This window comes from Gossypium hirsutum, chromosome D05 (assembly GCF_007990345.1).
Source record: "Gossypium hirsutum isolate 1008001.06 chromosome D05, Gossypium_hirsutum_v2.1, whole genome shotgun sequence".
Classification (NCBI taxonomy): domain Eukaryota; kingdom Viridiplantae; phylum Streptophyta; class Magnoliopsida; order Malvales; family Malvaceae; genus Gossypium; species Gossypium hirsutum.
The window spans coordinates 24,838,363-24,853,604 of NC_053441.1; the positions used below are offsets into that span (position 1 = coordinate 24,838,363).

Below are 15,242 nucleotides of genomic sequence, written 5' to 3' on the forward strand. Positions count from 1 at the left end.
GTATTTTTTCCGGCCACCGCGCATGGCGGCACCGTCACCGACGACCGGAGGGAGGGGAGCTTGAGAGAGTTTTTAGTGTTTTCTTTAAGGAATGGATGAAGAATGAATTTTTTTTTAAAAAAAAATTAACTTAAATAGGCCCATGAAACGGCGTCATTTTGGGCTTGAGCACCAATAACCAAAACGGTGTCGTTTTGCCCTTTAACCCGCGCACTAACCCAACCCACAAGAGGATCCGCGTGTTTTCTTAAAAAGGGTTATTTGCGTGCGCGGTCCCTTAGCTTTTGCAACGCGTTGCAATTTGACCCTTTTTCTTTCTTTTCTTTTCTTTTATTTTAAATTAGCCGCATAATTTTATTTTTATTTCATTTTAGTCTCGCGCAAAGTGTTGCGTTTTGGAGGGCGGGATATTTACTATTTTGGTCCCCCTCCTTTCGCGTGTGTCACAATTTAATCCTTTTCTTTGTTTTCATTTTCGATTTCAGCCCTAAGGTTTTGTTTAGTTTCAACTTAGTCCTCTGTTTGGTATTTTAGTTATTTATTATTAAATTGATCATTTTAATATTATTATTACTATTATATTACACCATTAATCTTGTATTATTATTATTTACTTATTTATACCTTTTAAACTTCAAATTCTGTTATATATACATGCATACATATATACATATTTATACTCTTGTATTTTTATAATTTTGTTCACGTTCCTTTTAATTATTTATTCACGTTCTCATCATTATTTTAAAAGAATGTTTTAACTTTACTTGCTTATTATACTTGTTATTTTGCATGTTATTAATTTGACCTTTTTATTTGTTCATTTTGGTTATTGCTCGTAATATTTTTACTTACATTATCATAATTGTTATTCCGTCATATATAATTTTTACCCAAATTCGTAAAAAGAGAAAATTTTGAAAATAAATGCATACTCGGTATTTGGGATCTTCGAGAGGATTGAGCCCTAACGTATTGGGTTCCAAATTTCTTTGTTGAATCTAAATAATCGAGAATACTCTTTAATCAAAAACATAAATAAAAAGTTCATTATCGGGGATTCGATACGTTGTGTCCTAACGCATTAGATATGACATGTTGTTTTCTCGAGATGAGGATTTTTCTAAAAAATAACAAAGGCAATATTCAATGTTTAGAATTTTGAAAAATTGTGCCCTAACATATTGGGCTGCGATTTCTTCATCTGACTTCAACAATTGAATATCCTTTTAAATTTTATTGCACGAGTTTTTCTGGACAAGCTCATTTTTGAGGAGGTGAAATATCGTGCCCTAACTCATTGGGTGTGACATTTTCTCTCTCCGAAATGAAAGGGTCTTAACGGGTAATTTGATTTATACAAGTTTTTTTAATAAAGAATCGTATTTTAAATCTCTTTAAAGTTTTCAATTTTCGACACTAAGACATTAAGTAATCAACTAGGTACCAATTTTGGGCGTATCGAGGGTGCTAATCCTTCCTCGTGCGTAACCGACTCCTGAACCCATCTTTCTGAATTTCGTGGACCAAAATCATTGTTTTAATAAAATTAAATTGTTTATAAAAAAACAACCACTTTTTAAGGTGACCAGATCACACCTTATCAAAAAGGATTGGTGGCGACTCCTGTATTCGTTTTCTTTTTCAAAATCCAAGTCGACCCCCGTTTTATCAAAAAATGGTGTCAACCTATAATATATTTTTTCTAATAAATTTTAAAGAAGATTATGTATTTTTTAGTCAAATTTTCGTGTGAATTTATTTTTCGTACTTTAATTTGATCAAATTTAGTTTCTATATTTTTTTTAAAATTTAAAATTTTAGTCTTGATCCAAATGGTGGCAATTAAATCCATTCGGTTAAAAATTTCCATTAGTCATGTATTACGTGTACAGTTGTAAAATTAATCTATGTTCTCCAATCGGATCACTCTTAGTCCCTATACTCTTTAATTTTAAAATTTCAGTATTGACAAAAATGTCAGTTATTAAATCCCTTAATTGGATTTTTGTGAGTAATATGTGAAAGTAAGATGTTATTATAACATTACACATGTGATGATATGTTTGTTGCATAGAATTTTAAAAACAACACAATTTAATTAATTTAACTTTATTATTTGGTTCTACTTTGAAATTTCAAAATTCAAAAAATAATTAAATTAAAGTACAAAAACTAAATTCACAATTTACATAATACACGAACTAATAGCAGCATTTAACATATTCTTTTTAAATAAAATTAGTGAATGTTTTCTGAATATATCGTGTATATATATTTTCTAATAACTTATGTGTACTTAACCCTAAACTAAAATAAAAGGTTTTCACTTTTAATATATGGTATATTTTTGGCTTAATTCACTATTTAAACCTTAAATTTTTTTTCTTTTAATATCTATTTTTTTGTCCCAATTTGGCATCTAAAGTGTAACAGTTCATTTTTCAGTGGTACCGGAGACGGCGATTTCAAAATCTCGTTTATTGATAATCAAGTTCGTAAATATTATTATTTAATATTTATAAGTTTATTATAGTAATATATAAAATTGCGATCTAGTAATTTTGGTGATCGAATAGTTAGTTAAGGTATAATAATTAAATCGTAAAAATGATAAAATTTAATCACTAATAATTTTTATTTACTAGAAGGTATAAATAGTAAATAATTAAGGGTTCAAAGTGACAATTAGCCACTTTTGGAAGATGGTGGACGGTTAGTGGATTAGGAAGCCTATGTTTCATTATAATTTTATAATGAATAATATTAAAAAAGCAGTAATCAAAATAAAAGTAATAGAAACAATGTGGAAGGAAAGAGAAATTTCATCATCTCTTCTTCTCCACCACCGTTTTCTCCATTGCTAAACAAAAGGAAGTTCGGCCAAGCTTAGAAATTTTTCACCCATTTTTCGTAAATTTTATGTCGTTGAAATCGTTATAGTTTGAGTTAGTTAAACAGTGTTTTATTTTCCGAAACTATTAAAGTTTTAAAATATGGTCATTAATGAGTTTTGAAGTTTTTGGTATTAAGATATTAGTTTATAAGCTTAAAAATGAAAAAGGGACTAAATTGTAAAATTAAATGTTAGTTTTTGAGTATATGGATTAAAATAAAAATATTGTAAAAATTGCATGAGATTTTGATAGAGATTGATATTATAGGATTGTAGAAGGGTATAATTGAAATCAGATTGAAAAACGAAGTTCAGTTGTGAAAGTTTTAAGGATTAGTTTGAATAAAATACAAAACTTTAAGGGTTTTATAAAAATGAAAGAAAATAGGTCCATGCATATCATATTATGTTATTAAATTGCTAGAATTGATAATTTGAATTAAAATTATTATATAGATTAATAATTAAATCAATCGAAACGTAAAAAAGAAAAAAATTATGGAATAGTCTTTGGAGTCGTATTTGTTGCTATTTTGTTTAGGTCAGTTCGTATGAGATTTACTTTGTTAATATATGGTTATTATTGTGTTAATTGTTTACTTGTGAGTTGAGTGTTGTAAAATGATAATTGTTCGTATTGAAATGATTAAATTGCAAAGTGTTGGTATGGATATGCTAGAGTGTTGGAATTCATTGTTGGTACAATAGTGATTGTGAAGTGTAATCATTAGGATGTGTTTGAAATATAATGTTGTGATTGCAACTAGTATATGGAAGCTTTTATACGACATAGTTTCATGATTGGTTAGATGTGTAAAAGATGATATTTGGTATGATTAAGCTCCAAAAGTTTTGTTGTTTGAATGGATTGTCTTTCTGTTTGAATTGATTGTTTTTCTGTTCGAATCGATTCATTTTTGTTTAAATCAACTCTTTGTTGTTTAACTCAATTTAAACTCTAACATTTACAGGGCTTGTGGTTTGCATATAAGCATTCTTGAGTTTAAGTCAAGTTTTGGCATGAACTAATTTTAAAGAGGTCATTTTTGCAAAATTTTCAGAAAGTATCAATATCGTAATACTAAGTATTGGTACTTCGTTAAATGTTTTATCTTCTAAAATGACAAATGCCAAAATGGTATCGACACTTGTCATTGGTATCAATACATGTTTTTAAATTTTGGAAAGTTTACAATTTGGTCCTTGATCATGCTTGGGTTGACTTAGGAGCTTTCATAAGCTCGAATATGTCTCGGTTTTGATTGTAAATCATATTGTGCATGAGAGTATGAAATCAATTGATGTTTGATTGTATTAATTGCTGCAATTTGAATATGATTTGCTCCAGTAACTGTGGTAACATCCCGTAGCTCGGGTTCGACGATCGGGTCGGGTGAGGGATGTTACATAAAATACACTCATATTTCCAATGTGGTACCTAAAGTATGTCTCCGTTATATTTTTTAGTCCATTTTTGGGCAGACATTAACAAAAAATTATTGTAGCCAATCACAAAGTGTCACATGATGTTTTTATGGAAGAAAAACAAATGTTTTATTTTATTAAATGTATATACACATTAAAAAATATAAAAAAATGAAAATAAATATTTAAAAAAATTTAGAAAAAAATATAATCTACAAAAAACATATGAATTATAAAAAAAATAATACCAGTAAAATTTATAAAAATATGATAATTGAAAAATTATTAGTTGAAAAAATGTAAAAAAAGTAAAAAAGAATTTTTAATAAAATTTTAAAACATATAATTATAATATTCTAAAAAGGTATTTAAATTTCAAGTTTTTTTTTTGCAATTACTTCATAATCAAATACTTTTTTTTAAAAATTTTTATAATATTTTTAAATTTTTATATATGATTTTGATTTTTTAAAATTTATAAAAAATTAATTTTTTATATATTATATATATTTTTTACATTTTGAATTAGCATAATAGATATAATACTAAAAAAAATAAAAATTCATTGGCCAAAACATGTCATGTGGCACTTTTTTATTGGCTAAAGTTGCTTAATAAATTTTTTTAACGTCGGTCACAAAATAGAGGAAATTGATAATTTAGATACCAAATTGGGATTTAAAAAAAAGGTTAAGTATCAAAGTGAAAAAATGGGTATACTTCAGGGGCAAATTTATAATTTAAGCTTATGTTTTTTTATTTCAAAATATCATTACAACGTATTTAAAAAAATAATAACAGTGATAATGATTGGACCAGAAATTAAATTTTTATAAATAAAAATATAAAATCTAAATTTCTTCATATAGACTTATTCAATATTTTAATCTTGGCATAATGTCAAAAATAGCCCTTAACGTTTGACTGTTTAGTCACTTTGGTCATTTATATATTTTTTGGAGCACATTTACCCCTAACCTTTTCTTTTTGTCAAATTGATCAATTTTTAACAAACATGGCCGTTAGTTTACTAACGATCAACATTAATTGCTAACGTGGCGGTCCAAATATAATTAAATGTTGATGTGATACTATTGTGTTTTATATGTCACGCCAGCAAATGATTTTAAAATTATTAAAATTAATTTTTTTATTCTTATAAAATTAATTTTTTTAATTTTTATAAAATTATCATCATCATCATCCCCATTTCTTTTACCATTGTTTAACTTCTCTATCCCTCCCATGATCCCAACCATCTCTGCCACCCCATCCACCAAGCCCACCACCACCACCACCACCACCACCATATCATATATTATTTCATTACTTCACATAATCAATCGATTTAACAAAAAAAGGGGGGTTTTTTTTAAATTTTTTTGTTTTTGTTTTTTAATTTCTGGAGGTTTTTCTGTTTTTAAATTTCTGTGTTTTTAGGTGTTCGTTCGACAATGACCGAGGAAGTTGATGGAAACGGGTTGGGTTCAGTAGCTAAACGGGTGCTGGATTTTGATTCAATGATCGGGGAAGTTAATGGGAACAAGAAAGATCAAAAAAAATATGAGAATTAGGGATTTGGAACAGGAGTCAGACAAGAAACGGCCTAGTTCTGATGAAATGTCTTTCGATCTCCTTGTAACACCCCCTAACCCTAAACCGTCGCCAGAACATGATTACGAGGCATTACTGGACATCTCGGAGAATTTACAAATAATTCTTAGATAAATAACGAACATATATAAAAGAAACATAAATTCATATAAATTTATGCTAATTGGCTTTATTATTATTATTATTTAAATTTCGACAGTATTTCTGCTTATTTTTACATAAAACCCCCTGCAAACTTAAAACCAAAAACAAACCAATACCAATATTTCAATCAATAATTTTATACTTTAAAACGCTACTAAATCATATTTAATAAATTGATTCACTATTTTATTTATCATTCAAAAGATTATAACCATTTACTCACAACCAAGATCATTTAGCGTATATATATTTATATATATACGACTCATGTTCAATCACCTAGTACTTGCCACTTAAACAAAAGGAAGAAATACATCACCAAAATTTTCTTGATGGAGTCGGGATCTTTTTGGATGCTGAATTGGACCTTGAACTCTAATGACCTGCGTACGGAAACAACCGTACTCTGAGTATTTCATACTCAGTGGTATTACCATAATTCAAATTATAATATTAATAAACATGTAATGTATAAAATCATACATACAAATTTAAACTCAAATTTCATATTTCAACAATAACAATTCATCAATTAATATCATATATCCACAATTTGGAAGAACCTTAGATTCATTTCTCAATCTCTTATCACATTTCAATTCACAATTCAACTTTTCATTTCATTTCATTTCAATAGCTCGATTGATCAACTCATTCGGTTTATCATTTCATTATTTACCCTATTAACAAAACTCGGGCTTTGGCGGATACACGGATCCAACTAAACACTCCAGTATGGCACCCAGTGCCTCATCTGATAGTTCGAAGCAATAGTTGACACCCAGCGTCTCATCAACAAAGCTGAAGAAAGTTGGTACCCAGTACCTCATCGAATCTATCCGAAGAAATATATTGACACCTAGTGTCTCATCGACTCGAGGTCGAAGTATCCCTGAACACTTCCAATCCTATGGCATGCCAACTATATCCGACTCAACCCGACTAGTTAATAAGGTCTCCAAATTCACATATTCATACATAATCATAATTTAATTCACTTTATTCAATTCATAATTTTAATTCATTTTCCAATCAAATTCAAACTACTAATTACTTTTCAATCAATATACTTTTCAAATTCTCATATATTTTCTTCATTCAATTCAATTTGATTCAATTCAAATCAATATTATCATTTCAATTACTTACCTAATTTTACTTTACATATAAATTTAAATATAGCATTTACTAATAAATAATTTAAATTATAGTAATACAAATCGTGATTTTCTCGAGTTTACTCCTCGATAATCTTCTCTTTTCCCTTCCGTGCAGATGCTTCTGGTTCTTTGTTAGCTATGAAAATAATAATAATTTACACTATTAATTACAGCACTAACTATAATAAATAATTGAATTTCTAATCGATTCCTACATTGTTCTCAATTTAATCCTAACTAAGTTTTCTTACTTTCTAATTCAATTCACACTCTATTTCTATTCAAATTTCATCCAAACTCAAATTTAACTATTAAAATTTCAGCATATTTTCTTAATTTCGAATTTCCCTCAATTTAGTCCCTAAAACATAAAACTTATAGCTTACTTCACAATTTAATCCTTTTATCAATTCTAACTTGAAATTCATTCAATTAAATCCCTAACTCAACAATTTATTCAACATAAACCATGCTTAAAACCTATAAACTTCCAAAACCTCAACTTAATTTCAACAAAACTCTATTCTAAAGCTTCTAAAACATCAAAATTAAAAGAAAAGAGCTTAATTGACTTACCAATCAAAGCTTTAAACCTTAAACCCTTAGTTTTTCCTTTTATCTTTTCTTTCTTTCTTTTTCCTGCTCTGTTTCGAATGCCTCTGTTTCTTTTATGTTCTTCTTTTGTTTCTTTTTCTTTTATTTTACTTACTTTACTTTATTTCTTTTATTTTAACTAATAATAATTAGTAATATATTATAAAAAAAATCTTTTACTTATTATTTAAGCATATATTTATTTTTATTACAAGTGTACCTATATAATTATTATTTTTACACTTGTCTTTAATCTTTACCATACATTTGTCACCTATTTAGTTTATTTAATATAGAACAATATAATATATAATATATTATATTATATAATAAAATAATATACTAATATTAAAAACATAAAAAAAATCTAAGATTTTTATCACTTATGCCGCCTCATTTCTTGATAATAGCTTAATTGTCATTTTAATCATTTTTATTTTCTATTAATCTATAATTCAACTTTTATCCCTAATTCAATTTAGCTTTTTTTCCTAATTTCTCTTAATTAAGCTAAATTCACCTATCTAAAACCTAATTAAACACACAACTAGTCTCGTAAATATTTCTAATAATTATTTTTGAACTCAATTTACTAAGACGGAGGCCCGATATCATACTTTTCTGATGCTCGTGAATTTTACACTCCTTCTTAGACTGTTTTGATTGCCTCGGTTCGGAGGTATAGTGTTCTTCATAGTATTGGCGTCGAACCCACTGTTTGAATTTGGAAGGAGACCACTACAGACTCCAATTCTCTTTATTATTTTTCTGGCTCCAATTCTCTTTATGATTTTTCTCTGCCTTTTTTTCTTTTTTGTTTTTCAAACTTCCGGTTTAGGGCTTTTTTATTTTTACTGAGTACTAGGGATTTGGGTTGTAGGGGCTTTGGGTATGGTTATTGAAGGGTGCACAATGATGTTGATGGGGTTATGTTTAGGTTGCTTAATGGTGGTGATGGTGTTGAGACTCAAGGATGGATTTTGAGGTTTTTAAAAAAATAATGGGAAAGAAAAAATTGTGGAAAGAAACAATGGGGAAGAAGATCAGAGAGCGCGATGATAATGGTGAATAATAGAAAGAAATAGTAGGGAAGAAGAAACTGTAGAAATTAAAAATTATATGCATTTAATAATCTTAATAATTTTATAAAAATAAAAAAATAATTTTAATAATTTTAAAATTATTTTCTAAACATAAAATAAAATAGTGCCACATCAACATTTAATTACATTTAGGCTTAGTTTGGATGGGCGGTGTGTTTAGCTCCGGTGAGATTAAAAACAGCGGTGGCGGTGAGATTAGTTACTGTAGCGGTGAGATTAGATACTGTAGCAGTGAGATTAGAAACAGCGGTAGAGTGTGTGTTTGGATTCAAACGCAGCTGTAGCGGTGAGGTGAAAATAGAAAATGACTTTTAAGGACATTTGATTAAAAATGATATATAATAGAAGTTTTAAAAATTATTTAACAATTACAAAATTAATAAATGATTAAAAATTATTACAATTATATTTATTTTTAATAATAAATAATTAAAAATGAATTAAAACTAAAGAAAAATTCAAAAATTTATTTTATTTAATATTTCAAAATTAATCATATATTTAATTGTAGGGACTCAATACATTATTGAAAAACTATTGTAATTATTGAGCCTTTAGAAAAATAAAACATTATTGAAAGATAAAATAATAAAGCAACACTAGAATAAGGGTCTTAATGCATGTTATTTCAAATGTTTGTTATTAGTAACTCAACATTGCTAGCATCAAATAACTTTAAAACTAAAATCAACCGTTGGCTAGTAACTGAAATAGCCTATGGCCACCATGTAGAACGTGCAATGTCGAGCCTTGAGCTGGTCATCAATGCTAAAGGGAAGAATTAAAAATCACATCTGTTGGGGTTTTGACAGCAGAGGAAGAAAACAGAAGCAAGTAACCCGGATGATGTAAAGATTAACTTCATTACTTGAATAAGCAATATGCCATATACATAAGTAGTCCGGATTACATGTGTTGGTTTTTTTAGCAGAAAACTAAGGAGAAAAAGAAAAACGAATGCAAAGAAGTTTGAACAATAAGAAAACTGAATTTGATTTCCAAAATTCAGATCTTTTTCATTGACTTGAGAAGCATTTATGTTACAATGAAATATGGCAGTTAACTAATGTATAGCTGCTCCCACTAATACATGACTAAAGCCTAAATAGAATTACAAACAAAATGTAGCTGACATACCAGCTATAACATCAAACATAAATCCAACCCTATCGAAATGTATTATAACAAGAGATAGATGTCTAAGGTGTCATGCTACTAAAGACATCTAAAATTGGACGCCCAAGTAAAGAAGCAAAAATCTATGAATGTTTATTTAGGTACAAAAAAATTCCTGAAAAATGCAGGCACAAAAGATGAAAAGATATTATCTTTGCATATTGCATGCCAAACTAGTCTAAAACCTTCTGTCCAAAAATACCAAACCTTTTAAGGAAGCAGTTTTCAACTGATCTTAACAATGGAAATCGAGTCGTAGCAAAGTAAGGTCATAATAAATGGTGGATAACACGAAAGCAAAAATAACCATGAAGAAATAAATCTATCAAGTGAACCTCTTCAATTGCCGAGGTATGTTCCTCTAGGCGCAAATCATGTACTTTTGGAAGAGCACAGCTGCACATTTTCTAACATAAACAGATGGATCTCTAGCACACTTGCCCATAGCCACCAGAACAAGAGGTGCAATAACATGAAGACGAATTCCAGCCATGGTGCGAAGTGCCCATGCTCTCACCAAGGGATTAGGGTCCCCCAAATCCTTCTGGAAACAATTAATTGACAACAATGCTTCGTTGGGACGCCTACAAAATTAAACACAGAAACATTAACAATAAGTTCAATCTACCTGCTTAAATACAAGAAATACAATCCAGGTCACTCATCACCTCTCCTTTGAACCACTATTATTTTAAACTAATGAGTTTCTACCATCTCAAGCACTGCTTTTATTAAGAAAAAGAACAGTTATTCAAAATGAATTGTAATTAATTAAACTTGAAAAGTGCTTAAAAACCATGATCTAATAACTACTCTTATCTAATAACTAGTTAAACTTGATACCGTTTCTATCCGGTGCAATTAGAGATAGATTTCAAGCAAGCATGTTCTTTGTTCATACTAATAATTCCCTCATTTACTAATATTGCTTCTTAACATATGGAAGCAACCATAGGAAAATAAAAAGAATATTGTAAGAGAAGTTTGCGAAACATACTTTTCAGCATAATGCAGTAGATACAAATAAACAAGTTTCTTTACTTCCAAAGATTGAGATGCCATGTTTTAAACAACCTGTAATTCAAGCAACCAGAGAGATGAAAAACATATATACACCTCAATTAACAAACAAATATAAGATTTAAAAGTATCCATTACCAAACCCTGATTTCATATCATGAATGCAATTATGAACAACTATCTGTATTTTATCCACAGTCTTAGACCCGATTCAACCATTTCTTCACTAATCAGAGTACAACTATCAATAAAGATCCAATGAATTATAACTACAACACTCTGATAGCTTAATTTTCTTTCTCAATTATCCTGTGATAAGTTCACTACACCTATTAAACAATGATATTTAAACTTTTAGACACTTAAATTTATTTACACTTTCCAGAAACCTTATCAGCAGTCAAAACGGTGCTTTGAATGAAATTACAAAATCCAGATCACTTCAATATTAAATTTTAAGTAAATTTTTCAGAGTTCATTCAATAAAAAGAAATCAAAAATGAAAAACGAAATTACCTGAGGGAAGTAATTAGAGACGTCGAAGCTTTGAGCGATGAGAGCGAGGAGTCGCTTGAGAGCCTCACACTTCTCCGAATCGAATTTACTATCTAAAAGCGGAGCTATGCTGACATCATTTGGATCGTTGTAGGGGTGAGCATCGGTTCAATCCGGAACACCATCGTCGACGCCTTGCTCAACATCTCCGCCATCGCTCCGAACTGTGGAAACATTTCCGATTAGTTTTTCCTATTTCTTCTTTACACAAATTAAGAATTCATAAAAATTGAATTTGAAAAATTAATTTCAAGGGGGAAATTGAGAAGACTTTGTGATCTCTTGATGTACTAATGGAAGCATTCATGGTAGATTTGCCTGAGAAAGAGAGAAAGAGAGGAAACAAAACAGAATATGCTGAGAAGAGAAGATGAAGAACGGAAGAAGAAAAAGGAATGAAGAACGGAAGAAGGAGAAGGAGCCTTACCTGGATGAAGGAGGAACCGGAAGAAGTCCTTGACCAAACTGATTTGCAATCCAAGGGGAAGGGGAAAGGGAAGGGGAAGGGGAAGGGGAAGGGGAAAGGGGAGAAGAAGGTAACAGACATCAGAAAAGCCTGAAGAATGCAATTGAAGAACATATGGGTAAAAGAGGGAAACAAAAAGCAACTGAAGTTGCTAAATTTTTACTGGAACAAAAGGCTCCAGTCTGGAATTGAGACTCCAGTGAGATGAAATGCATTTTCAACGCACTGAAGAAAGCTTTCCAAACATCCTTACGTTTGCTAACATTTCAGTTACAATTTTTTTTAGCCTTAAAAAACCAACGTACTGAGATGCAGTTGGAAGCCTTAGTCTTTCACGTTAACGGTTAATGTTGATCTATAATCGACTAACGGTCACCTCAGCATTTCAGTTAAAAATTAATCAATTTGACAAAAAGAAACTATGGGTGACAATGTTCCAAAAAAACAAAAACATAAAAGGGCTATAGTGACCAAACAACCAAACATTTATGCCTTTGCCTTTTATCAAAACCCTTTCTTTACCTGCACTAATCAGGCTAAAAAAAAAGAAAAATAAATTCTACTTTGCTTTCCTGTAACGCTGAAAAAAAGAAAAAAGAAGTTCTCAAGAGAAAAGGAGAAGAGATGGCCTCAAAGCTTCTTCGTCAAACCCTAACCAAAACCTACACAACCGCCGTTATACGCCGCTTCTCCACCATGGCTGCTGTCGCTTCCCCTTCCGAGTATGAGGACCCAACAGGAATCACCATGAAAGGTGTGAAAATTTCGGGCCGTCCACTTTACCTCGACATGCAAGCCACTACCCCCGTGGATCCTAGGGTTTTAGATTCGATGCTTCCGTTTTACCTCTCCCGTTATGGGAACCCTCACTCCCGTACTCACCTCTACGGTTGGGAATCTGAAACCGCCGTCGAAACAGCCCGCGCACAAGTCGCGGCACTCATTGGAGCTTCCCCGAAAGAAATCGTTTTTACCTCCGGCGCCACCGAATCGAACAACATCTCAATCAAAGGCGTTATGCATTTCTACAAAGACAAGAAGCGTCACGTTATCACGACTCAAACGGAGCACAAATGCGTTTTAGATTCTTGCCGGCATCTTCAACAGGAAGGTTTTGAGGTAACTTATTTGCCTGTCGGGTCTGATGGGCTTATTGATTTGGATAGATTAAGGAAAGAAATCCGGCCCGATACCGGGTTAATTTCTGTTATGGCGGTTAATAATGAAATTGGTGTGGTTCAACCGGTTGAAGAAATCGGTCAAATTTGTAAAGAATTTAATGTCCCTTTTCATACAGATGCTGCACAAGCTTTAGGGAAGATTAAGGTTGATGTAGAGAAGTGGAACGTAAGTTTAATGAGTTTAAGTGGGCATAAGATTTATGGTCCTAAAGGAGTTGGGGCTTTGTATATGAGAAGGCGACCTCGGATTAGAGTTGAGCCGCAAATGAATGGAGGTGGGCAAGAGAGAGGGATAAGGAGTGGGACGGTGCCGACTCCACTTGTGGTTGGGATGGGAGCGGCGTGTGAGTTGGCAATGAAGGAAATGGAGTATGATGAGAAGAGAATTAAAGGGTTGCAAGAGAGGTTATTGAATGGGATTAGAGAGAAGATTGATGGGGTGTTGGTGAATGGAAGTATGGATAGGAGGTATGTTGGGAACTTAAACTTGTCGTTTGCGTATGTTGAAGGGGAGAGTTTGTTGATGGGATTGAAAGAAGTGGCAGTGTCTAGTGGGAGTGCATGTACTAGTGCTAGCTTGGAACCATCATATGTACTGAGAGCCTTGGGTGTGGATGAGGATATGGCACATACTTCGATTAGGTTTGGGATTGGGAGGTTTACTACCGAGGAGGAGATTGATAGGGCAGTTGAGCTTACTGTGAAACAGGTTGAGAAATTAAGGGAAATGAGTCCACTTTATGAGATGGTCAAGGAAGGTATTGATATTAAGCAGATTCAATGGGCGCAGCATTGATAAAGTTTTTAATATCATTGAGGCTGCCTCACTTGGATATGAATTGAATGTTGCAGTGCCAGCTAGAATGGTATGGCTGTATCCTGGTTTTCATTTATTGTCCGTGACTTGTACATGCCTTGGAGAGCTGAGAGCTTTCTTAGATAGTTTATATGATTAGAGAGTAAATCTTGGATCCTATTTTGATAATAATAGAAAGAATAAGACGCAAAGATGTTTAATATGTTGGCTTAGTCTGTATGGGCATAGCAAGTAATAGCTAGCTAGTTTTATGTTGATTTTTATGAGATGAATGAACAACTTAACTCGGGTGATCTGTGACTACCCTAGTTATACTCCAATTTTTTACACTCTCAACTAAAAACCTGGAAAGAGAAAAAGAAACAGGAAATTAAGATAATTTTGGTATTGAATTGAAGTTAAGCCAGCTTTTTGTTAAAGTTTTTTCTTTTCTGTGTTTTTATAAATCGAGATTGTGTTTTAAGGTAATTCTTGAGAATTCATGTGGGTTTGGCGCTTCCATCTATGAATGACTGAACTTTTTGCTCCAAACCTAACAAATTGATGTATATGGTTCATCCCATAGTTTATAGCAAATACATCATGATCTAACTCCAATTTCTCTAAAAACTGAATTCGAATATCAATATTATGATTTTTTAAACTTACAAACATGTTATACATAATTACATAAATATGTATTTTACTCTATAACTACCCTACATATTATGTTATGTATGTACTATAAAAAACGTACATACCAGGACAAAGGGGTCTCTTCTCTCAATTTTTTATTCCATTTCTTATCCAGGGGAGAATCTTATTTTTGAGGATTACATCATCTAAACCCCTTTCTTTATCATACTTTGAACTCCATTCGATCTTATGATTTTTCGTCTATCCTTACATTAGATCGGGTGAACTGTCCCATGCTCCGAACCCGAAACTTCTATCAACAAAACATATAACTTTGTCGTAAATAAATCGATATTTGACACTTGTTACCCAGATCCAAATAGTATAGTATTGTGCTACTTAATTTCAACTGGTGATGCAACATTTTAAGTTTTGCAAACAATCGAGGTTGAATATCGTAGGAACGATTAAAATGT

At 31.1% G+C, this 15,242-nt stretch overlaps 1 protein-coding gene across 1 annotated transcript; it reads left to right on the top strand.

The window, feature by feature from the left end:
* The first annotated feature begins 12,393 nt into the window (after positions 1-12,393).
* On the top strand, positions 12,394-14,471 carry LOC107897040 (cysteine desulfurase, mitochondrial). Its single transcript, XM_016822378.2, has one exon. It carries the CDS (start codon positions 12,778-12,780, stop codon positions 14,128-14,130), a length of 1,353 nt encoding a protein of 450 aa, XP_016677867.1. The 5' UTR covers positions 12,394-12,777; the 3' UTR covers positions 14,131-14,471.
* The last annotated feature ends 771 nt before the right edge of the window (positions 14,472-15,242 follow it).

Excerpts from the sequence above, each read along its gene's own strand:
- LOC107897040 (XM_016822378.2), top strand. The coding sequence starts at position 12,778 with ATGGCCTCAAAGCTTCTTCGTCAAACCCTAACCAAAACCTACACAACC.